The sequence below is a fragment of the Nelumbo nucifera genome, chromosome 1, assembly GCF_055504915.1.
Source record: "Nelumbo nucifera cultivar China Antique chromosome 1, China Antique-T2T, whole genome shotgun sequence".
Taxonomy (NCBI): domain Eukaryota; kingdom Viridiplantae; phylum Streptophyta; class Magnoliopsida; order Proteales; family Nelumbonaceae; genus Nelumbo; species Nelumbo nucifera.
In genome coordinates this window covers 65,350,099-65,375,808 of record NC_142649.1, presented here as the reverse complement: position 1 = coordinate 65,375,808, position 25,710 = coordinate 65,350,099, and the positions used below count along the sequence as shown (strand labels likewise).

The following is a 25,710-nucleotide window of genomic DNA, read 5'->3' as shown; positions in this document are numbered from 1 at the left end:
GCCTTCCACCACTCCGACACCAATTGTATCCTGTGCATCTAGCAGGTGCGAACAAAGCGCAGATCTCCTGCAAGCAAAAACTCGCGCACACGGAATCCCGTCGCGTGCGAATACATCCTTGCCCACGTCGCATACTGTTAAAACCTACCAAAAGAATACCCTTTAGTCAACCTGCCTCTTTTATTTTCAGTTTGTTTAGTTTTCCCTTTCTCTTGACACTGATTAATGAAGTTTCAGTTGAGTTCATATCCGCCGCATATTATAAACATTTTCCGATGATAGTACCAGTCCGGTATATGTTGTCAATACATGGCAGGAATGTGCTGTGGGGGGTTCTGGGGCGGTTCCTTATGGCGCGGAGATGTGATCTTGTTTCAGTTGCCGTTATAGTTGTCCAGGCAACACTTAGGCGGGCGACCAGCGGTTTTCCATGGGTGTCTCGCCCAAACGCCCCGGATTTTGTATACTAGGCGCATACATGTTTTATTCTTTTAAAATAAAACCGGTTACATATTATCATTATTTTATTATTAAGACAACAATAGAAAGCCATTTTTTTTTTCTCTTTCTTCTTCGGTTACCTGCATAAGGGTTTTTTCGGTTATTGGTGAGGGAGGAGAACCGAAGACTTCATCCCCCCGCCCAATTCCATCGCACCTCTGCTTCAGCAGGTAAGTTTTTCTCTTCTTCTTATTCTTTTCTTCTTCTTTCTTCTTCCAGTCCAGCTTCAGTCATTTTTTGCTTTTTATTACGAAAAAACAGGGGCTCCGCCCCTATACTCCTCCCTTCCTCCACAGCTCCACTCATTCTTCTTCTTCTTCCGCCCCTGATTGTTATCAGTTGCTAGTCCTAGTCTCAGTCCTTTTTTTTTTTTTTTGAAAAAACAGGGGCTCCGCCCCTGACTGCTCTCAGTCGATAGTCTCAGACTCTCAGTTCCTTTTTTTTTTAAAAAAAACAGGGGTCTATACTCCTCCCTGCCCCTAATCCCCTATACTTCTTCTTCCGCCCCTATACTCCTCTCCTCCCTTCTAGTTACTGCACTTATTTATTTATTTTTTCAGTTAATAGTTAGTGTACATGCTTGCTTGTTAGTGTATAGTTAGTGTACTGTGTACATGCTTGCTATATACGAAATTTATAGTTTTATACTCATTTGAATGATTTATAGAGCTAATAGTTAGTGTACATGCTTGCTAGTTAGCACACAAAACCAATAAAATAGCTTACAAAAACATAGATAAAGTAAAAACTCAAGAAAATTAATATTTTAAAATTCCAACGCCTAGGCGCCCTGTGGTCGCCTAGCCTCGCCTTGATGCCTTGAAAACTATGGTTGCCATGCTTCTAGGAAGTTGTCACTGATTAAGGTACATACTACTTTGCTTACCCTCCCCCTTATTTTTTCCTTTCTCTTTCATGATTGGGATTATTCAATAGTATGACTAATTGGTTGTGCTTGACTGATAAACTTGCATCTTCAGCAATTTCCACTTATCGTGGAGAGTGCTGGTTATTGATGCAATCTTTAGTTTTGCTTTTGTATTTTTATTTGTTGGTGAAAGCTCATCACCATTGCTCTGCATCTCTTGTTATTTAATGAAATTTTCTTTTTACTATTAAAAAATATGTTATATCAAAAGATTGTGGAAATAACACTCCATGAGTACACATGACTTCATAGGTTTTTGGTGATTAATGACACAATTATGACCATGCTATCTGACTCACCACCATCCTTCTACTAGGGCTTTTCTTCTTGTTCACAGTAGCAGATGCTGTATAGCTGATCAATAAAAAAGTAGCTGATGCTGTATATAAGGGTGTCAATGGACCGGTTTTGGACTGGATCCCATACAATCCAAAATCAATTTGGACAGATTGGATGGACCAACAAGACATATTGGATTGGACCAATCCAGTCCAAAATATTTATTAGATTGGATTGGACTTGGTCCGTCCGTAGTAAATTTATATTGGATTGGGATGGATTAATTAAGCCAATATCTTGTCCATTGATATAAGACAAGAATATAAGTGTCAATTGACCAGGTTTGGGTTGAAACCAATCTAAATTAAAATGAATTTGAACAGATTGGGTAGTCCAGACATTGAATTGGACTGGTCCAAAATGGTCCAAAATATTCATTGGATTGGATTGGACCTGGTCCATTTGTAATGGACTCGCATTGGACTGGATCAGATTGGACCAAATCCAGTCCAAAATTGACACCCCTAGCTGTATATGTCTCTTGTAGAACATTTCTACTTATTAGTTATTGCTTTCTTGTGTTCATCAGGTGTTTGATATCCAAAGATGCGATGGATGGACAAAGAAGACATAGAATATTAATGGTGTCTGACTTCTTCTACCCCAACTTTGGTGGTGTGGAGAATCACATTTATTATTTATCACAGTGCCTGCTTAAGCTTGGTCACAAGGTCAGGCTAAAGCACCAATCAGTCATGGAACTATATATGGTTATTGATATATGCTCTTTAGCTTCTTTTACTCGGTAGCAGTTAGACAATATGATTCTGTTGTCCAATGACATGGACATGTTCTGTTTAATTCTTCTTTTTTTTGGTAATAATTCTGTTTATGAGATTTTTGTTAGATTATCCTACCTTGGGGTTCTTATTAGATTGAAGTAAGCATTATACATATCATTGTAGAAGAATTCTTATCTTCTTCATCTGCCTTATTCCACCTACATGGGCCAGCTTGACAATTCTTATTCTTTCGTTTTGTTCTATCTAGGTAATATCTTCTTTTTAAGAATGAGCTGCCTGATCTCCTGTGAAGCCTTATTTATGGATCATATCATTTTTTTTGATAAATAACATCAATTCCATTAAAATAATGAATAGATACAAGAAGATCCCCTTAGAGGCGCGAGGAGCAGCCTCTCCAAACAGCAAATACACAAACTACAACAAAGAAAACATGAATGTTGAAATTAAAACAATAGTTACAATTTTGCCCATAACAATATTTCCCTATTTATCCCTTGTTTTGCCAAGACATCAGCAAAAGCATTAGTTGATCTCCCAACCCATTGTACTGTTATAGACATATTTCTTGTCAGCCATTTGAATTTCTTTAACTCATTTTTGTAGCCCCAAGTGACATTCTCTGGATTATTTAACCAGTCCACCACTGTCTTAGAGTCTCCTTCAATCAGAAGCTGTTCCATGCCCACTTCTTTTGCAAGAAGTATTCCTTGTATTGCAGCTAGCAGTTCTGCCAGGATAGAGTTCCCAACTCCTAAAGGGCCAGAGTAGATTAAGACAACCTCTCCAGCCTCATTCTTCAGTACACCTCCCATCCCAGAGGGACCTGGATTACCCTAGCTACTCCAATCAAAGTAAAGCTTCAAAGAACCAAGAGGAGGGGGGACCCAGCTAGTCACTGCCCTTCTCTTGGAGGAGGAACAGCTTTCTACCAACTTCCAATCCTTCCAACAATCAGAAAAAGTAAAATGGTTAAATAATTCTAGAGTCTTTAACCAATGTAAAGACCTGGATAAAATTCAGTCCTTTAAGGTTTGACTGCTTCTTCCTTTTTCTTGGAAGATTCTAGCATTCCTTTCTTCCCATACTGTCCATAACAATGCTACTCGTGAGCATCTCCACATTTTCCTTCCTCTTTTATGGGGCCAAGAGAAGAACAAAGGGTTAAAGATTGTGCTTACTTCTGTTGGCATATCCCAACTAGACCCAAACGAAGATAGAAGCCAAGCCTAGAGCTCTGCAGTGACACTACAAGATAAAAATAGATGATTACAATCCTCACCATGAGATCTGCAAAGAATGCACCAGTTTGGTGAAATACAAATGACGGGTCTTCTCTTTTGTAGGTTGACCATCGTGTTTACTTTACAATGCCACACTTCCCAACACAAAGCCCTAACCTTGGGGGGACCGGCCTACACCAGGCTTCTTTGAAAGGGAAACTCTGATGAGAGGGAGATTGGCAGAGGAACTTGAAAAAGGAACCACAAGAAAAAGACCCTTTGGGGTGAATGGCCCAAATCCTTTTATCAGGTTTCAAGGATCCAACCAAACCTTATCAAGGAGACATAGAAGAGTAGACAAACACTCAATTTCCTCATCCCTTAATCCTCTACGGAAACCAAAATCCCAAGACAAAGTTGGTAAGGATAAATTCGACGAAAGGAATTTTGAGATCACCTCATTTTTATACAAGGAAACAGAGTACAATGAAGGAAAAAGGGCTTTCAAAGGGAGATCTCCAACCCAAATGTCCTCCCAAAACTGAATAGAATTACCTGAACAAGCATCATACCTAACACAACTAAGGAACTTTGGAAGAACTTTGTGAATTGCCTTCCAAGGTGTGGCTAGGTTAGCCCTCCTTGATGCACCAACATCCCAACCACTCTCTGAACATCCATGAATACTCTTCACGACTTCGTGCCAGAGTCTATCCCGCTCCAAAGGCCATCTCCACAACCACTTCCCTAACAAAGCTGAGTTCTTTTTAAGCACATTCCCGAGCCCTAATCCTCCCTCCTCTTTGCTTCTACCCACAACCCCCACTTAATTAAATGGTCTTTTTTACCTTCTCCCGGTTCCCACAGAAAATCTCTCATCAATTTTTCCAACTTCTTCACTTCCCTAGACGGTATCCTAAAGACAAAGAGATAATAGGTAGGTAGATTCATGAGGGTAGCTTTTATCAAAGTGATCCTCCCACCCAAAGAGATATAATTTTTCTTCCAAACAGCTAGTCTCTTTTCTAACTTCTCCAAGACTGGGGTCCAGAACCTACTCTCCCTAGGGTTTGCTCCCAACGGAAGCCCTAAGTAAGACAAAGACCAGGAGGAAATGGAGCATTCAAGACAACCTGCAATCACCTCAACCTCCTCAAAAACTAAATTTACTCCGGCTATGCAGCTTTTTCCTAGATTGATTTTCAAATTAGAGACTCCTTCAAAAACTGTAATAAATTCTTTCAAAATTTCCACCTTCTCACCGAAACCTCCCTCACAGAAGATCATTAAGTCATCTGCAAACTGAAGGTGAGTGACTGGAATTCGGTTTGTGCCTACTCTCCAACCCTTTATCACATTTTCCCTATCAGACCTAGTGATAATTCGACTAAACACATCAGCTACCAAGGTAAAGAGGAAGGGTGAAAGTGGGTCCCCTTGTCTGATTCCCCTACTAGATGGAAAAAAAATCCCTCACCACCCCGTTTACTAGGATGGAATAGTGATAAGAGCTAACACAACCAGTCATCCAATTACACTATTCAACTACACCTCTTCATCTCTTCCGCACATTCATTGGCAATCAAAATTTGATCAATTATCTGATGCCCTTGGATGAAAGCCCCTTGAGCCTGACTAATAATGGAGGGGAGGATTTCTTTAATCCTTAAAGACAAGACCTTGGCTAGGATTTTATAAATACTAGTCACCAAACTAATTGGCCTAAAATCTTTAGGATGGACAGCATCATCTTTCTTTGGAACTAGGGCCAAGAATGTGGAATTAATGCCTCGACTTACTATATGCTTCTCTGCGAACTCATTAAAAACCTCACAAAGATCATCTTTTATCACCTCCCAACAATCCTGGTAAAAAGCCGTTGTAAAACCATCTGGTCCTGGAGCTTTGGACCTGTCCATCAAAAACACTGCCTTCCTAATCTCTTCTTCCTTAAAGTTTCTTTCCGACCACCTAACCTGATCTTCCTCCAACCTTGACCAATCAATCCCTTCGATTTCCCTCCTCTCTTCCAAGGGTCTTCTGTAAATCAATTTGAAATGTTCCACAAACTTCATAGCAATATCATCCTGGTTAGTGAATTCCTCCCTCCATACCTCTAACTTAGACACAATTTTTTCTCCTCCTCTCATTTGCTACATCATGAAAAAACTTAGTATTCCCATCACCTTCTTTAATCCATCTACGCCTCGATTTTTGCCTCCAGCTTATTTCTTCCCTCAGTAGGACCTCTTCTAGGTCCTTCTTCAACTGTTCCCTCAGAACTCTCTCCCCCTCCATTCTAGATTGAGCCGCTCTTTCATCCAACTATTCTATCCTAGAGATTAGATTCACTTTTTGCTCCTCAAATCTTCCAAAATGTTCCTTATTCCAAACTTTTATTTTGACTCTTATCCTCTGTAGTTTCTTGTGAAATCTTACCCCTTTCCATTTTGTCCCCCTCAATTTTTCATTCCTCCAAAACTTTACTTTATTCACAAAATCCGGGTGGGTTAGCCACATGTTTTCAAACCTAAAGGGTCTAAGTCCACTGATAAAATCTTCCACACCTATTCTTATAGGACAATGATCCGAGGTCACCCTAGGCAAAGCTCTAGACACCAAGTTTCCCCAATAGTTCTCCCAGTCAACATTAAAGATAAATCTATCCAACTTCGACCACAAGGGCACTTCCTGTAAGTTAGACCAAGTAAATCGAGCTTGCACTAGTGGGATCTCCTTTAACTCACAATCAGCAATAAAGCTATTAAACTTTCTCATGCTAGTTGTGATGGTTTGTTGGGAGTTATTAGTTTCTTCAGAAAATCTTATCACATTAAAATCCCCTCCCAAACACCATGGACCTTCCCATAAACCTTGAATTGCATACAGTTCCTCCCACATGTCATTCCTTTCTCTATAATTATTGGGACCGTATAACACCCAAGTGAAGTCATCCTCTACATTCTTAAATTTGATGGAAACTGAGAATCTCCCTATTAACTCCTCCACTACCTTTACTACATCATCTTTCCAAAGTGTGACAATCCCCCTTGAGGCTCTCCAAGATGGGGCTGAAATCCATCCTACTTCTCTAGACCTCCACACACTCCTCACCCATCTTCTATCCAGCTCTGACAACTTTGTTTCTTGCAACATAACAATGTCAGGCCTTTCCCTTTTAAGTAAGTCCTTAATCACCCTCCTTTTCCTTGCACTCCCTAAACCCCTAACATGCCAGCTAACTATCATCATAGGCACAAACCAATAGAACACCCTCAACCTTAAACCACAACTCCTTACTTCAATCCCTTTCTCCTATCTCCTCTACCACTAAACTCTAAGTTCCCTTCTGTGTCACAAATTAATCTTTCCACCTCTGACCTTTGTTTCTTTTCTTTTTTCTTTTTTTCCTCTCTCCTCTTATTGAATGTTTCCACCTGTTCACTCTTTTCAGCCTGATCCCCCTCACCAAAAACCTCCACTAATGAGGTCTGAAGTTCTCCTCTAACAGGGTCATCCCCTTCCTTTCCCCTACCCATGACCACTTCATTGAACCCATCCATATATTCTTCATTTTGTTTGAGTAACTCAAACTCTGTGCAAATCAGTCTCCAAGCTTCATCTAATTCTTTACTTTTTTCTTCAAGATTGCCTTCCCCAACTCTCCCTTCTTCCACCTCTAAGCATACTTTTGTCGTACATTCTGGATGGGATGCTGGTACATCTGTTTCAGGCATATCACACTGGTTAGTATCCACAAATAAACTGACAATCATACCTGATTGGTTAGGGAGAGCATTCAAGAAGCTAGGACTGGACTGTTTGCCAAAGACGACCGAGTCTGGTGTCATTTCCTTACAAGGGAACTTTTGTAAAGTGTTCATGGTAAAGTGATTATTGGTTAGATGTTGCTGTTAACTTTACTATGGATCATATCATTTATTGTAGAATAATTGTTATCTTCATCATATGTCTTATTCCACCTACATGGAGTGGCTTGACCTTCTCTATCTAGATAATATTGTCTTTTGAAGAATGAGCTTCCAGATCTCCCATGACCTGAAGCCTTGTCCTTACTTCAACTCGTGCCAAACAATCTCAAATCAACTTTCTATTATCCTAGCACCACACTTAAGTTCCAAATGATATGCTCATCTTAGTTTCTTTCTCAGTCATTTCACTATCTCAATTTATTTTCTGTTGTTTACGTATTCTATGGATAATTTTCATTTTATGGTATCCAAAAATTGCAATATATGAATACCATAGTTGTCAAGGCGACGCCTAGGCAACAAGGTGCCTTTGGAGGCTCGCCTTGCCTAATCACCAAACAGTTTTGTATGTTGTGTTATAAAATAGTTTTATATCTTTAATTTTTGGGGATTATAATTATAAAATAGACATTATTGAACTAAAATATTCATTTTGTGTGTTTATATACTAATTTCTTTTTATTAATTTCTTATTTGTTAGGGTTTAATCATCACAGACATTACTAACTTCTGTTTTGAACCCTCAAAGACTTCAAAACCTAACCAATAAGTAAGGAAGAACTTAAAATTTTGTCTAATCAACACATTTTCTTCCTATAACAAAAACAAGGGTTCAGCCCCTATATTTTTTCAATTTCCTTGTCTTTCCTCCTTTTCTTCTCATGAATATGTTGGTTTTCTATACTTTAACATGAAGTTTATACTTTTATTTGGAAATTATGGATAGTTATTTAGGAACTATGATTATAGAACCTAGGGAACTACCCTAGGATATATGTATTTTACTTAAAAAAAAATTCATTGCCTAGGTGACTAGGCGACAAGGCTTCCCCCTGTCGCCTAGCCTCGCTTCGCCTTGGTGCCCTGAAAAACTATGATGAATACAACCATACAGAATTGAAGTTCATGTATTGGGGCCATCCAATGTGCCACCATCTTACATGTCTTATGTTAACAAGGTGCTGTTGGTGGACTCTGTTATGAATCTTATGATCCTTACTGATTAAAAGCTTTAGATTTCCTTTTTGTAACTGTTTTAGTTACTTTGTGTCTGATATGCATATGCCTAGTTTTCTCACTATAAGCATAGTTTTCAGGTGGTGGTTATGACCCATGCCTATGGTAATCGTTCTGGTGTAAGATATATGACTGGTGGCTTGAAAGTTTACTACATACCGTGGAGGCCATTTCTAATGCAGAACACGCTACCGACATTTTATGGGACACTTCCTATTTTAAGGACAATTCTTATTCGTGAAAGGATATCATTGGTGCATGGACATCAAGCCTTCTCAACTCTTTGTCATGAGGCTTTGATGCATGCTCGCACTATGGGATACAAAGTTGTATTTACTGATCATTCTCTTTATGGATTTGCTGATGTAGGAAGCATCCATATGAATAAGGTTCTGCAATTTACTTTGGCAGATGTGAATCAGGCAATATGTGTTTCTCATACAAGCAAGGAAAATACAGTATTGCGTTCAGGATTACCCCCAGAGAAGGTCTTTGTAATACCAAATGCTGTGGATACAGCTATGTTCAAACCTGCCCAAACACGACTCAGTTGTGATGAAATTGTTATAGTTGTGATAAGTCGATTGGTTTACCGGAAGGGTGCAGATTTGCTTGTTGAAGTCATTCCTGAGGTTTGCCGCTTTTACCCAAATGTGAGTCATTTGAACCATATGACTGCCTTTCTGTTTTAACTTTTTTGTTGTACAATGTTGGATTTATAATATGTTATGTAAAAGTGACAAGTTGTGGATTATAGTTGAATGATATGACATAAAAATGTGACATCATATCTATGATTTGTTCTTTTGCATAACCACCTCTTCAAAATTCAGGATGCCAACAAGTTGATTTTGGTTGAGACTTCTCAACCCAACCTCGACCAAAAGCACTAAACTGAACCTGGCCTGCCCTAACTAAATATAATAGGTTTACTGAACCTGACATGTCCCACACACAAACCATTATTCTTAGCAAAGACTATGTCTACAGTTTTTTCATGCCAACAGGACAGATTTGGTGACTGCCAGCCTGAACCTAAACCTGACCCAAAACTTGATTAATACTGACTCGAACCTGATGTGATAGGGTCATGTCAAATGGTAACTAGATACAGATAATCTCATTGTCTAAAGTGTTTGTCTCATTAACATTTTGGCCCATTTAATAGGGGCCATTACTTAGTGTAGTTGTAAATTATTGTGCCATCAAGCATGAAAATGAGAGTTCAAGTATGAGAGCAGCCACTTTGTGCAAAAAAAAAGTGCCAAAGGTTAAGACATAGGACTGTGTCCAGTACATCCCTCCCAAGACCCCAGATAGCTGGGACCAACATTGGGCAATGCCCTTTAATTGGGGACCATTAGTCCAGTTGCCTATGTACTGATATTGTAGAGGCAAGGACGCAAGGTTGCAAAGTCCAATGTTCTATGTCATTTATTTTGCCTAGGTTTACTTGGAACTTACTTAGTAGTTCTAATTACTTGTTTTTTGTTGTTATATTCTACTTTTTCATGAAGATATTCTGTTGGAAAGAAACAATTTAATGGTTGACACTAATGGAAACCTTTGTATCCCATAGTGTCTCACTTTAAAAATTGTGTCAAGGTCCGTTTCATAATTGGAGGTGATGGGCCAAAAAGAGTGCGGATTGAAGAAATGAGAGAAAAGAACTCACTTCAGGATCGAGTTGAAATGTTGGGAGCTGTTCCCCATGCTCAAGTACGGTCTGTCCTAATTTCTGGTCATATATTCTTAAACAGGTAAAGTAATGGAATGTTTCCTTTATGTTAACTCTCCTTTCACTTATTGAACTTCACTTTCGTAGAAATTTGGCTTCTTGAAAAATTCCACCATTATCAAAAAAAAAAAAAAAAGAAACTTAAGTGATATTTCACATGATACCATTGTAATTCAAGGCCTGTTTGGATTTCTTTTTGGAACCTTCTTATTTGATAATAGTGAAATTAGTAATGATATTTATTAGATCCAGACAGAGTGGCAAAATTTTATGCATTAATGAGGTTCTCGATAAAATATTTGGTTATGTAACCTATACATATTGGCCTAAAGGTACATATGACTTCCTCATTGATTGATCTTGTTGTTATTCTCCATACAAGAGGCAATGCATGGTTTCAAATGTCACGACACTTCGCTAATGTCGCCCGACATATGTCGGTGTCGAGGCTCACCGACATGAAAATGAGTGGTAATATAAAAATTACACTATTTTGGTCGACATTTCCTATATTTCGGAAATGTCAACCAAATCGGTCCAAATAACCAAGAAAAAGACAATTTTTCCTATTATGTCGACAGACATGTCAACTAACGTACAACAATAGAATAATGTTTTACAACAATAAAATGTAATGTATTATAAATTTAGTATTAAATTTATTAAATTTTATACTAAATCATAATTTATTATAAATTTAGTATTAAAAATCAGAATAAATTCATTAAGTTTTACAAGAAATCAGAATTTATTAGAATCTTAATACTAAAAAAGGGGGAGAATCAGTTTATTAAATTTATAATAAAATATAATGTATTATAACTTTAATATTTAAAAAATCAGAATAAATGTATTTTTATTTACTAGTGTGAAATAAATATATTAGAATTTATAATAAATCGGAATTAAAAATAAGAAAAAAATCAGAATAAATGTAAGACAATTCTACCAGATGGTTCTCACACAATTTGGACTGAGAACTAAGGCTTTTAGATCAGATAATGCCAGAGAGTACTTTGAGAAAGACCTGATCACGTATCTCTTAGAAGATGGTGTAGTTCATCAGAGTAGTTGTGCATATACACCGCAACAGAATGGAGTTGTTGAGAGGAAAAACCGATACATTGTGGAGGTGGCAAGGAGTCTTATGGTGTGTGCTTCAGTTCCTGTGCAGTTCTGGGGAGATGCAATTCTTACAGCCGTGCATTTGATTAACCGTGTTCCTTCACGGACTTTGGGGTTTAAGGTGCCATTTAGCCTTCTTTTTCCAAATGGAGAGATATTTCATATACCTCTGAGGGTTTTTGGTTATGTTTCTTTTGTTCATATTCTTGGCCATTGTCGCAAGAAATTGGATCCTAAGGCCAAGAAATGTGTTTTTCTTGGGTACGCCCAGAACCAAAAGGGGCATTGCTGTTATGACCTAGTGTCGAGGGGCAGATTTGTCATTATAGATGTTACCTTCTTTGAATCCGCATTCTTCTTCTAATGTGGTTTTCTTTAGGAGGAGAGTTTTGGGGGGAGAACTCAATCTGTTCCTCTTCCTGTTTCTATGGTGCCTCCATCAGTTCAGCCAGCATCTGCACCTCCAGTTTCATTACCTGAGCCACTACGGGCAACCTCACAGAAATATCAACACCGACAGATGATGGTTGACTCCACACATCCTCAGCCCACACCACTCTCTGTTAGTCCTTCTGAAACTCTAGATTCGACAGATACAGTTCCAGGTATTCCTCTTGAGCCTGAGCCTGCTATATTTTCCGATGATAATGTTTCTGTCCGTAACACTATTGTTGCAGCTGATCCCACTGACATTGATCTTCCCATTGCACTTCGTAAGGGGAAGAGAAAGTGTACAACCCACTGCATTTCACATCATTTTTCCTACAGTGCCTTATCACCCTCCTACTATGCTTTTCTTTCTTCCTTGGATTCTGTGTCTATACCCAGGAATGTTACTGAGGCTCTCTCCAAACCTGAGTGGAAAACAATCATGCAAGATGAGATGGATGCTTTGGTCAAAAACCAAACTTGGGAAATAGTTGATCTCCCCCCAAACAAGGAGATAGTCGGATATAGATGGGTATTCATAGTGAAGTATAAGGCCGATGGCAAGATAGAGATGTACAAGGCAAGGTTGGTAGCAAAAGAGTATACTCAGACCTATGGTGTTGATTATCTAGAAACCTCTGCACCAGTAGCTAGGATGAGTTCAGTTTGTATCCTTTTATCTCTAGTATCCACCTATTCATGGCCCTTGTTCCAGCTTGATGTCAAAAATGCCTTCCTCAATGATGATTTACAGGAGGAGGTATATATGGACATTCCAACAGGCTTTTATGAAAATGTTGGTAAAGGAAAGGTGCGCAGACTCAGAAAATCTCTGTATGGACTAAAACAGTCACCTAGGGCTTGGTTTGACAGGTTCAGAGGGGCACTCATTCGTTTTGGATACACACAGACACAGTCTGATCACACCCTCTTTGTGAAAATGAGAGATGCTCTGGTGTCAATTCTGATTGAGTATGTGGGTGATATAGTGGTGACAGGAAATGATCTGGAGGAGATTGATGATCTCAAAAAATCATTGCAGCAAGAATTTGATATCAAAGATCTTGGTGAGATCAAATACTTCTTAGGGATTGAAGTTGCAAGATCCAAGCATGGGATCTTCATTTCATAGAGAAAGTATGTACTTGACCTACTGTGGGAGACTGGGAAACTGGGGACCAAACCAGCAGACACTCCTATTGATCCAAATCACATAATTAATGGTGTGGGTGGTGAGTTGGTAAAGGATGTGGGGAGATATTAAAGAATGGTGGGTCAATTGCTGTATTTGTGTATGACACGACCAAATATTTCTTATGGTGTCAGTATTGTGAGTCAATACATGCATGCACCTCGGGTTCAGCACTGGGAAGCTATTGAGAGAATACTTGCATATATGAAAAAGCACCCTGGCAGAGGCATTATTTTCTCAAATCATGAGAATCTGAAGCTAGAATCCTATACAGATGCAGACTGGGCAGGATGCTTAGATGACAGGAGGTCTACATCAGGAGTGTGTACCTTTGTAGGTGGAAACTTGATCTCCTAGAAGAGTAAGAAGCAAGCGGTTGTGGCAAGGTCAAGTGCAGAGGTTGAGTATAGATCCATGGCTCATGGTGTCTCAGAACTTCTTTGGGTTAAGATCTCTTTTGAGTGAGATTGGGGTGAAAGCAGAGGAACCTATGATGTTATACTGTCACAATTAGGCTGCAATCAATATTGCTCACAATCCAATTCAGCATGATAAGACAAAACACATTGAAGTTGATAGACACTTTATAAGAGAAAGGGTAACAACCGAAGAAGTTTGTTTTCCTTATGTCTCTTCAGAGTTGCAGCTGGCTGATGTTCTCACTAAAGGGGTGGCAAAGAACAAGCTTGAACATGATCTACGCAAGTTGGGAATGTGTGACATTTACTCCCAACTTGAGGGGGAGTGTTGAAGATTAATGAGTTTTATGATGTTTTTTTGAGTAGATGTTTTATGTTAGTTGTTAGATAGGAGGTGGGGACCACATTAGTTATGTGAGTCCAAATTTTATTATGTTTTTGAGTGTTGTATATGCTGTTTTATGTTTTGCCGCCCTATAAGGGCATAGTTGTCTTTGTACTGTTCTATTATTTTAGTATAAATGATAAGTGAAGGGAGCGGCCAAATCATTACTCTCTTTTCTTTCCAACTTCTCTTCTTCTCCTTCTCTCTTCCTTCTATTTTCAAGAAACTACTTTTCTTTTATATTTTTTAATTCAACAGATTCTACTCTTCCTTTATTGGGATTTTGGAAAACATGCAGTGATCCACAAAATTGAATCTATCTAAAAAAAAGTAATGGTCCCCATGTATTGAGAGGTTGGAACTTGTATAGTACTCTTGTGGTTTCCAGCGCAAGTTTTGATATTGTACCATGATGATAAGGGTATGTGTAGTGTATTTATGCATTCGGGAATCAGGGACCGTTGCTTGGTGCAATGGTAAAATTTTGGGCTAACAAGTGTGACAAGAGAGGTTGAAGTCTGAGAACGATAACCTTGCTAAACAAATGGCAAAGGTTAGGTCCTTATCCAGTCCACCTTTGATAACTGGGATCAAGATGGCCCTTTTTTGTGCATTTTGGGAATCTTAGGTTATGATCATTACTTTTCTATCTAATGCTTTCCTTGCAGTATCATAGGAAACATGCAGTCCATTTTCCTCATGGTGTCATATGATCATATTGTTATTTTTTGATTCTTGGTCTTCTGTCCATTTAAGACTAATGATCTCAACTACTAGGCTTTGTAGTTTGTACTGGTTGGGCTTAACCCAACCGGGCCCACCCTAATCCCAATTGGCTACAGCCCAACCTCAACTAGACGCACCCTAGTTTGCATGGACACCCCGCCTTTGGAGGGGACTCACAAGTTGACACCTGTCAATGAGTAGAATTATATCCAACTCTGCAAAATATGTGTTGGACTCAGCTACAATACAGATCAGTCAGATTTACCAAAATGCCTGCCGCATTGATTCTTCAAAGTTACAAATCCTCACTTTAAATGCTTCTATTGTAACAAAGGTCTAACCATTTAACCTGTCCAACGGGGGACTCTAGTATTTGTATTTTGCCAATTTATGCAATAACTTAATAACCATTCTTTATTGGACCTTTTCCAATGGGAAAACAATGACAATAACTAGTATGACCACATGGCAAACCTTTGGTTCCTTTGAGCTTAACTTGTCAATTGTAAATTGAAATCTAACTATTTTTTTGATAAAAAAATCAAAATTGAAATTTTACTATTTGAGTTGTTATACTTATATAGTTCTATGAATTTTAAGAAAAACATCAAAAATATAATAATTAATATATATGACAAAATTATTATTTATGTGAGACATGTCTAGGAATCTTACTTTCTTGGTTCACCAGGTTGGACTCCTGGACATGCATCAGATTCCAATTCCAATTCCGATCCCTGTGTCTGCATCCAGCAACACTGTCCACTTGTGAATAGAGTAGGATGGGGTGGTGTTAGGACATGAAGTGGGGTGTGATAAGAGGCTGGAAGAAAGAGAATTAAAAAAGTAATGGGAAAAACACTTGGAATGCATAGAGCATGGTAATCTAAGAATGTGAATATGTGATACATCATGACCTGAAGCAAACCTGAACCATCACAGATTGATGTTTTACATTCACAACAGGACACTTGTTTAGGGGCATACCAAAACCTCTCCTACTTGGGCCAGGTGGGTTAGTTACAAAAACCCGTTCCACTGGGACCAAGCGGGGTTGTTGCTTGATTATCTCACTCTATTGGTATCTCTATTCAAGAGGTGGCATAGTTATCAAGGTGACGCCTAGGCGATAAGGCATTCTTGGAGGGCCACATCACCCAAATGCCTACATATTTATATGTAAGATACCAGACAATATTTTTATATTTTTATTTTATGTTATTAATAGTAGTATAATAGATATTATTAAACTAAATTATTCATATTGTGGGTTTATAGTATTAATATTATTATTCTTATACTAGTTTCTTCTTCTCAACCCTTATGTTTTGTATGTTTTATTTCCTTTCTTATTTTTCTTCACATAAATATGTTGATTTTCTATCTTTTGATGTGGGGTTTATACTTATTTCATGAGAATTATGGTAATTACTTAAAGACCACTACTTATTACTGAAAGTATGAAACCTATAGATCTACCCTACGATTTATATATTTTTTATTTTAAAAAACCCATCACCTAGGCGACAAGATGCCCTATCATTAGTAGAATGTAGTAGGGCGTCCATTGGGGAGAGTTGCTTCATGGTAGGAAATTCCATGCCTATTAATTTTCTATATGGTATACAAATAGATGCATATATGTGAATGTTAGATGCACATGCTACATTAAATTGTATCTACTACATTTGAATGTGTGCAAGCATGCAGTATCCATTTGTGGAGATGTTTCACTGTTAGACAGCCTTAAGAAAAGCTACTTGTTTGATGATATGTTTGATCTTCTTGTTATTATCTTTTGCAGTTCTTTGACAGAAGCATTTTGTATAGCTATATTGGAGGCTGCTAGTTGCGGATTGTTAACTGTCAGTACACGAGTAGGAGGTGTACCAGAAGTATGCACCCTGATGCTGTTTTTTCCCTCTGCCTTGTTCATTTGGTTACTGACTTCTATTGGTTCAGTTTATGGTCTATAGCTAACTGTAGACAAAGTTTGTGTGTCAAATTCCAAAACAGGCATGATTTCATTGTCATCCTTATGGACTTAAAGCATTCTATAGTTTAACCCTTTTCTTTTGGGGGCCCTGGTCAGGTTCTACCAGATGACATGATTGTCCTTGCAGAGCCAAGACCCAGTGATATGGTTAAGGCAATTAAGAAGGCAATACACATACTTCCAAAGATTGATCCACAAGTGATGCACCTTCGTGTAAGTAGTTTTTCAGGACAACAATAGGTCCCCCCCCTCTTTATTTTGACATGTATAGTGCTTAACTGTATTGTGTTTCTGCTGTCAGATGAAAAGTTTGTACAGTTGGCATGATGTTGCCAGGAGAACAGAAGTTGTATATGACCGTGCATTGAGATGCCCCACTGAGGATCTTTTAGAGCGCCTTTCACGGTATACTTCAATAGATAATCTTAATTAGATAAAAATAAAATTACAAGTTGAAGCAACAAGACATTGCAATTATGCGTATGCTACTATAAGGCCCCATTCTTTTGTTGGGAACAAGATGGGGAAATTTGGTCAAAGGGGAAGTTGACCAACTTCCCCACGTTTTTTAGAGAGAACTGTAGGGCCCACAGAAAATGCATTTTCCCTCAGATGAATTTTGGGCCACTTCCTCAGGTTAGTTTTACCCTTCTCCCAGGTGGGTAAATCACTTTCCCTTGGAGGAAAGAAGCTACCCAACGTGTAGTGGGACTAAAATGCTGCTACCAACATACAAAACCCAAGGGTAAAAATGGTAACAGAGGGAAAACACTTTCCAACAAAAGAACACAAGTAAAAGAACAAGGCCTAGTACAAATTTACTCTTGTCCACCCGAACCCAACCAGGATGGTAGAATATATACATCCCTACAATCCTAGTGCTAAATGTGGCAATGTCTTGCGCAATAACCAAACTTCTAGGTCTTTTATGGATGAACCCTCTAAACTGTCATTTAACCTATCAAACCTCATTTCATATTATTATTACGTGTTGAGGTTAATGGGCTGTGTCTTTTCAATTTAAACATTTTGCATTGTTTTGGTGGTTAAGAAAATGTTAAAGGCAGTGGTCCATGCAATGGACATTTCTTGGCAATTTAGTTCATTCCAATACTAGTTGTGACCAAGGTTCAAAGTACTGATACACCCCAATACGGTGGAAGGGGTGTATCGATACATTGAACCTTCTGCCTTTACATTTTCTTAGTTTCTTTTTTCAAAATCTCCTAAAACTATAATATTTTATATACTTTATTTATTAAAAGAACATTTCTAAGACTCCTTTAAATAGGTGCATCGAGAGAGTCAAAAGATATGATACAACAAACCTGATACTTTGAACCTTGGTTGTGACTATCTCAACCAACATTTAGCTAGTCATTGATTAGATTTATGGATCACTAGGAAATTCTAGATGTGATGCAGAGCATAGTTTTGAAGAAATGATGGGTGGTTGCACTTAGATTTTCAATTTCAATTAGGCAATACGGAACATCTCTACCCTTTGTATTTGTATTAGTTAATTTAGCTCATAACCAATTAAAACTGTATATCTTGATTTCTAGGGAAGACTAGCAGCAAATATGTAAGAAAGTGTTAGATGTTACTGAGATGGATGAACTTTCAACTGAAGAAAGCTGGCTACAAGAGAATAGTTACAAACTTCTCATCTGATGTGAAGGTTTGAAAAGAGGGTGTTGTTCTAATGAGGGAAAAATGCATAGAGGAGGGTTCGCCAAAAATCGTCGAAAAGGTCCGAAAAGGTGGGAAACTGATAATTGGTACAAGAGGGGAGGGTGGATTCAAGAGTAAGAAAGGAGTTTCCTTACAGCAAAGCAGCGGCAGCAGGAGCATGGCCGGAGTTTGGGTATTCAGACCTGATGAAAGTCGATGGTCATTGGGTTGTTAATACGGAGTAGGCGAGAGTAGAGGCAAGAAGACACTTCCTGCAAAATTGTTTGGTCGGAAGATTTCCAAAGGGGACAAATTTTTCACAAGTAGATCTTTGGGTTACTAAGATGTGGAGAGAAGTGGGAGGGGTAAGTGTGAAAAATCTGGTGGATGATCTTTTTCTCTTTATCCTTCCCTCTAGATCTGAAGCAGCGTGGGTCCTCAGAAATGGGTCGTGGTCATTTTGGAGATCTTGTGTGCTATTGGACTGGTGGGGTGCAAGTGTGGGGTGTTTTTACCCTAAAGTGGAAGATGATCAGGAACCTGGTGAAACGTCTTGGATTCGGGGATGTTTGAAGACTTGTCACTATTCAATCCTGGTGAATGGAACTGTAGTTGATCACTTACCAGCGTTGAGAGGGATTAGGCAGGGTAACCCTCTTTCCCCCTTTTTTTTACCTTGGTAGCCAATGTCCTGGAGAGACTAATCCAAAAAGCAGATTCTAGAGGGATGGCAAAAGGATGGAGAGTGGGAAGGGATAGTGTGCCTATCACACACTTGCAATTTGTTGATGACATAATTTTATTATGTGAAGGAGGTGATCTTAGCTGGGTGGGAAATATGCATTTTTTTTCTTTGATCTGTAATAAGAAACTTTATTAATGATATGAAACTATGTGAAACAATAGGTACAAAGGGGGGAGGTAAAATGTCTTAACTCCTCACCAGAAAAATACATTGGAAGAAAGTCAAAAGTTAGCCCAAAATAAAGATTCCCTATTCACCCCTTGCTTGGCTAACCCATCAGCAACTGAGTTAGCAGTCCTCTTCACCAGCTGTAATGCAACACAATATCCCTACTCAGCCATTTGAATTTTTTCTTCTCATTGTTATAACTCCACAAACCGCTGTCTTCTTCCTTTAGCCACCTAATCACCACCTCTGAGTCACCTTCAAGGACCAAACATCTAATGTTCAAATCTCTTGCTCTTTGGATACCTTCCAGGGCTGCAAGAATTTAAGCCCTAAGAGAGTCTCCTCCAACTTTTTGAGCAAATGTCAAACCTAAAAATCAATTTTGGAAAGAGTTGTGGGTCGGAGTGAATATGGATGAAAGAGAAATGTCAGGCTGTGCAACTATCTTGGGTTGTGAAATATCAAATTGGCCCATGAGTTACTTGGGACTCCCCTTGGGAGACAATCCAAGAAATGTAAACTTTTGGAACCCGGTGGTGGACAGAGTATCAAAGAGATTAGCATCGTGGAAGAGGAATTACCTATCCTTGGGTAGGAGGATAACATTAATCAAATCAACCTTGGCCAATTTACCTATTTACTTCTTATCGGTGTTCAAAATTCCAGTTGGGGTTTCCAAGAGCCTAGAAAAAACAATTAGGGACTTTTTGTGGGAGCCCGGGGAGGAAAGAAAAGATCATGGTTAATTGGGAAATTGTAACCAAAAGTATGAACTCTGGAGGTCTAGGAATTGGTAATATTCAGAAAAGAAATGTGGCTTTGTTAGGGAAGTGGTTGTGGAGGCTACCAATAGAAAAGGAGAGGTTGTGGGCCAAGGTGATTGTCAGTATACATGGGTTGACGGTTGAAGGCTGGGATGCGGGAGTATTTGCTCGAGCTACCAGTGCCTCTCCATGGAAATCTATACATGGCCATGCCGTCCTTCCTTCATTCCTTCATCTTATCCAATATAATCTTTGTTCTGGGAATTTGGTAAAATTTTGGGAACACATGTAGGTGGGGGATTTATCTTTAAAAGATCGTTTCCCCTCTCTCTTTGCCTTGTCTGGTTACAAAAATGAACCAGTTTCCACCTTCCTCCATTCCCCGTTGAGGGTCTTGAGCTTACGTGGGATTTGGGTTTTAGAAGGGGAACTAGGGGCTCAGATCTAAACAGCCTTTTGTCTCTTCCGCATTTATTACAAGGCTTTGCTTGGACCTTTCAAAGTTGGATTTACGTATTTGGACTCCCTCCCCTTCTGGGCTTTTTTCTTGTGCCTCATTTTTCAATGTTTTAACTCTGGATTTTGATAATGTTGGGCAAACATTTCCAGTTAAGGAAATTTGGGGTAAATCAATTCCTCCTAGAATTGGGGCTTTCTGTTGGGAAGCCTATTTGGGATGGATTAACACTGGCGATCTCCTTCAAAGGAAGAAGCCTTTTTGGTCTTTATCTCCTAATTGGTGTGTTCTTTGTAAAGTTGATAGTGAGTCCCACTATCATTTATTAGTTTCCCGTTCTTTTGTGTCTTCTATTTGGGAATGGTTTTTCTCTTTGTATGGTTGCAGATGGACTCCCCCACCAGATGTTCAAGGTCTCTTTGACTCTGCTGTTGGCAGTTGGACAAAGAAGAGGGGAAAGGTGTTATGGAGAAGTACAAGGGCAGCAGTCTGTTGGACAGTTTGGGAGGAAAGGAATAACAGAATTTTTAACGACAAGGAAAGGTCTCAAGGGGCACTAATTGAACTAATCACCACAAGGGTGCTGCAATGGGTAAAATCTTTGAAGCTATTTGAAGATGTATCCACAACAACTTTGCTGAATAATTGGAAAGAAGTGGTTTGGTTAGCTCCCAAGAAGAATGTTCTTCGTCCATTATGGAATGTTCCAACTCATAGGTTTTTAAAGCTAAACTTTGATGGTAGCAGCGAAGGAAACCCTGGCCCTTCAGACATTGGAGGGGTCTTTAGGAATGAGGAGGGTGAGATTATTGCTATGTTCTCAGGTCCAATTGGGGAAGGAGACTCTCTCTGATTCTAGCTGTTTTAGAAGGTGTCAAAAAGGCAAAGGAGCTCAACTTAAGAGGTTAATTATTGAGGGAGACTTGAAACTGTTAATAGATTGGTTGCAGAAAGAGGAAAGCAGAATGTGGAATTACCTAAACAAGAAGAGATTCTTTAAATGGTGGACCCGAGACATGACAGTGAGGCTTCAATGGGTAAAGAGGAGCGCTAATTCATTTGCAGATGTACTAGCTAAACAAGGGGTGGGAAGAAATCAATTGTTCTGGGCTTACATGTAATCTCTATATTTTAATTTTGGGGGAGTTAAGAGAGTTTATCTCCCCTGCCTTGTACCTATCCTTTTATCATTAATGAGTTGATTCTGTTACTGATAAAAAAAAAAAAAGATTGATGAATATGTTTGCTGAGTTTATGAACAGTTTTGATCTGATGGACTTAACTTTGGTTGGTGCTCAGTTTACTTGGTCCAATAATCAGGAGACTCCTGTTCTGGTTAGACCTACAGATTTCTTGTATCGTCAGGATGGGGTGACATTTTCCCAGAATTCAGACAAGTTGCTCTTGCAAGGCCTGTTTCAGACCACTGTCCTATTCAACTGATCTGTGGCCCTCAAGAAAAGAAAAAGATTCCCTTTAAATTTGAAAATGCCTGGTATGAAGAAGAGGGTTTCATTCCATTGCTAAAAGGGGCCTGGAATGAGTGCCAAGTGACTGGGTCGAGTTCCCATAGATTGGCAAAAAAAACTGGGGGCAATTAAAGAGAAGGTCAAAGTATGGAAGCTGGAAAACAAGCTGTCTCTGGAGACAGAAAAAAAGGCCTGTTTAAGCTTAATTGAGGAAATTGATAGAGCAGAAGAGGTGGGTCCCATTTCTCAAGATATGAGGCTGAAGAGAGATATGGCAAAGGCAACCTATGATAAAATTGCCTACAAGTATGAGATAAGTTGGAGGCAGAGGGCCAAAACCGCATGGCTGAAGGTAGGGGATAGGAACACAAGTTTTTTTCATAAAATGGCAAATGTTCGATCTAGATTCAATGAGATCAGCAAACTAGAATGTGAAGGAAAAATAAGAGAAACAGATGCAGATATCAAGGCCATTGCTACAGCCTTTTATAAAAACTTATATAAAGAGCCTTGGACTTTTAGACCTCTTCCTTTGCATACTCCTTTCAAGAGACTGTCAGATGAGCAGAGTTCCTTCTTAGAAAGACCTTTCACTGAGGAGGAGATTAAGGAAGCAATCTGAAGTCTGGAGTCAGAGAAGTCTCCTGGACCAGATGGTTTGACTAATATGTTCTACTTGAAATGCTGGGATTTTATAAAGCAAGATCTGCTGAATGTGTTTCAGAACTTTCACAGATCAGCATCCCTACAGAGAAGCCTAAATAATACTTTTATTTCTCTCATTCCTAAGAAAGTTCTATCAAGTGTAATTTCCAAGAATCAGTGTGCTTTTGTCCCTGGCAGACAAACGTTGGACAGTGTCTTGATTGCAAACGAGTTGATTGACTCTAGAAGGAGGGATGGAAAACCTGGTCTGATATGTAAACTGGATATTGAGAAGGCTTGTAACCATGTCAACTGGAGATGTTTGGGTTGTCTTGGCAAGGATGAATTTTGGTCAAAAGTGGAGGAACTGGATAAAGGTATGTGTCATCTCTCCAAAATTATCTGCCCTCATTAATGGACGTGGCGGGCTTCTTTGCGAGCTCCAGAGGAATTAGACAGGGGGATCCGTTCTCTCCCTTACTTTTCGTTTGTCAGATGGAAGTGCTCACTCAATTCAGTAAGCTAGCTGCCTCTGAAGGTTTTTGGGATGGTTTTGAAATTTGCCCGAGAGGGGAAACGGTTCATATGCTTCAGTTTGCCGATGACACTCTTTGCTTTATTGACGTTGCAGCCAATCAGTTGGAAGTGATGCTTGGTATTCTTTGCTGGTTTGAAGTAGTGACTGGGCTGAAAGTAAATTTGGGAAAAAGAGTTGTCTTCCCAGTTGGCCAGGTTGATAACCTGGAATCCTTGGCTGAAGTGTTGGCTTGTCAGGTTAGCTATCTCCAAGGAAAATATCTGGGGCTCCCCCTTGGATCTAAATGTAATTCTGTGTCGATCTGGAACCTGTGATTGAAAGGATGGAAAGGAAGTTGGCTTCTTGGAAGGCCAAATACCTATCGGCTGGTGGTAGAGTGACACTTCAGAGGAATTTCCTTTGGAGGGGGTGGGAAGACGAAAAGAAAATTCATCTTGTGAAGTGGGACCAGGTGTGCTTGCCTCTAGAGGAAGGAGGCTTGGGTTTAAGGAAATTAAAAACTTTTAGTACTGCTCTTCTTAGTAAATAGTTGTGGAGGTTTGGAACTGAGAGGAATGCTTGGTGGAGGAGACTAATTGCATCTAAGTTTGGGGTGGATTGGGGTGATTGGATGTCTTTGGACCCTCTACAGAACTGGGGTTCTCTTTGGAAAGGAATTAATCTTTTGGTTTAGATTTCAAAATTGGTAGAGGGAACAGACAAGTTCTGGAAGGACCCTTGGTGCATGGAGACCCCTCTTGCAGAAGCCTTTCCCCTGCTTTATCGGTGTGCTGCAGACCAAGATATCTCAGTTTCTGATTCCTATGATTTAAGTGGTAATTCTATCTCCTGGAGTTCTTTATTTAGGAGAAATCTTTTCGACTGGGAGCTGGAACCATTTGTGGGGAGTTCATGCAAGTTCTACAAAGACAAAGCATCTCAGTCAATTTAGAGGATGAGTGGATTTAGAAGTGGAGTAAGGATGGCTTTTTCTCTGTTAAGTCTATGGCCTCTAAACTTAGTCAGATTGGGGCGGCTGACTTCCCAAGAAAACAGGTGTGGAATCCAATCTGCCCTTCCAAGGCAAACTTTCTAGTGTGGGTTTTGACTCTTAAAAAAGGTCTTTCAAGAGTCAATCTGGATAGGAGAGGGCTGTAGATCCCTGATCTGAATTGTGTGATGTGTGGATTAGCACCAGAGATAAGTGACCACCTCTTTCTCCACTGCCACTTTGCTACAAAGATTTGGGCTCATTTTCTTAAAGCTGCTGGGGTCGGCTGGGTCATGCCTAGTTCCATCGAGGACTTGCTCTACTGCTGGAAATTGATGGGCCTTAAGAGAAAAGGGAAGCTGATCTGGAGTACTATACCTACGGCTATTATTGTGACCATTTGGTCTGAGAGGAATAGTCACATTTTCTTTAACAGATAAAAAAATATAGATGACTTGATACAGATTTCTGTTTGTAAATTGCATCTTGGTTGTCAGTTAGACCTGAGTTTTAAGCATCAAAATGTATTTCATATGCTTCACTCTCAATCTGTCTGGAGTCTGTAACGAGCTCTCTTTTTCGAGGAGTTGTACCCTTCTCTTTATTTCAATAAATTCTTACCTTACCTTTCAAAAAAAAAGAAAGAAAGAAAGTGTCAGATGTTTACTAATTGCTAGCAGTACTTGATACATTTTTGTACAGGTACCTCACATGTGGTGCTTGGGCAGGCAAGATATTTTGTTTGGTCATGATCATTAATTTTTTATTATGGAAATTACTGCAACTATGGCAGGTAATTATTTATTTGTGTTTGTGTTAGCTCCATTCTTCTGTATCTTGCTGAGTAGGTTGGACTTGAACATGTTACCTCTTGGTTGCCATGCCATTTGCTAATCAACTGAATCATGGCTCCGTTCATGTCCATCCAAGTTATATTCATTGATTCACAATGGTTTTCATTGTATCTTCATTTCTCCATGGTAACTATCCTGTATTGCATTTTATTTTCTACCAGCCTTCAAAGGATATAGAGGAGGTACCTGATATTGCGCTTCTCCATGACCAACGTGAAACAACTCCATGGGATTCCGTTGAGGACTAAAGCAGTTGATTGTTCATAAATCTCCTTAAATGGAGTAATTCCTAATTTTGGTGATGCTGATCTTTCAGATCATTCAAGATTATGTTCTTTGTCGTACAGTTAAGGGATTCTCTTTGGTACCCTCAATCAGCTAAGCATGCTGGTCCAAACCAAGGAACTTACAGGGGATCAATTGACAATATGGAGGATTGACATCTCCAACTAAGTCATGATAGTTTACACAGTCTTGTCTTGTTTTTCATATCAGTTGAAGACTCTCGGATTCCTTTTTTCTTTGTTCATATACCAAAAATGTAAAGCAGTTCAATTGTAGAACTTGATGCATTACTATTTTTTTCAGAAAAATGAGAAGCATAAAGCCACATGGATATTGGAGTTGCCAAAACTGTAACTTGAATTATCAGCTTATTGTCCTTAGTTGTATA

General features: G+C 39.1%; 1 protein-coding gene across 9 annotated transcripts; it reads left to right on the top strand.

Annotated features, from left to right (window-relative positions):
- Nucleotides 1-25,710, top strand: SETH2 (UDP-Glycosyltransferase superfamily protein). 9 transcript variants are annotated; one of them, XM_088898971.1, is made up of 10 exons: nucleotides 1-671; nucleotides 1,287-1,367; nucleotides 2,298-2,439; nucleotides 8,824-9,396; nucleotides 10,349-10,503; nucleotides 16,562-16,652; nucleotides 16,850-16,966; nucleotides 17,055-17,158; nucleotides 24,886-24,976; nucleotides 25,199-25,710. In XM_088898971.1, the coding sequence occupies exons 3-10, from the start codon at nucleotides 2,320-2,322 to the stop codon at nucleotides 25,283-25,285; spliced, it is 1,338 nt and encodes a 445-aa protein (XP_088755097.1). In that variant the 5' UTR covers nucleotides 1-671; nucleotides 1,287-1,367; nucleotides 2,298-2,319; the 3' UTR covers nucleotides 25,286-25,710. The 9 variants fall into 9 exon arrangements, 8 of the variants coding, with proteins under 8 accessions (XP_088755097.1, XP_088755106.1, XP_010252712.1 ...); XM_010254410.3 differs by lacking the exon at nucleotides 1,287-1,367 and having other exon boundaries at nucleotides 2-671; XM_088898980.1 differs by lacking the exons at nucleotides 1,287-1,367; nucleotides 2,298-2,439.

Excerpts from the sequence above, each read along its gene's own strand:
- SETH2 (XM_088898957.1), top strand. The coding sequence starts at position 2,176 with ATGGACTCGCATTGGACTGGATCAGATTGGACCAAATCCAGTCCAAAA. Across the intron at positions 10,504-16,561 it reads GGTCATATATTCTTAAACAG|TTCTTTGACAGAAGCATTTT; the intron begins GTAAAGTAATGG and ends TATCTTTTGCAG. Across the intron at positions 16,967-17,054 it reads CACAAGTGATGCACCTTCGT|ATGAAAAGTTTGTACAGTTG; the intron begins GTAAGTAGTTTT and ends TTCTGCTGTCAG.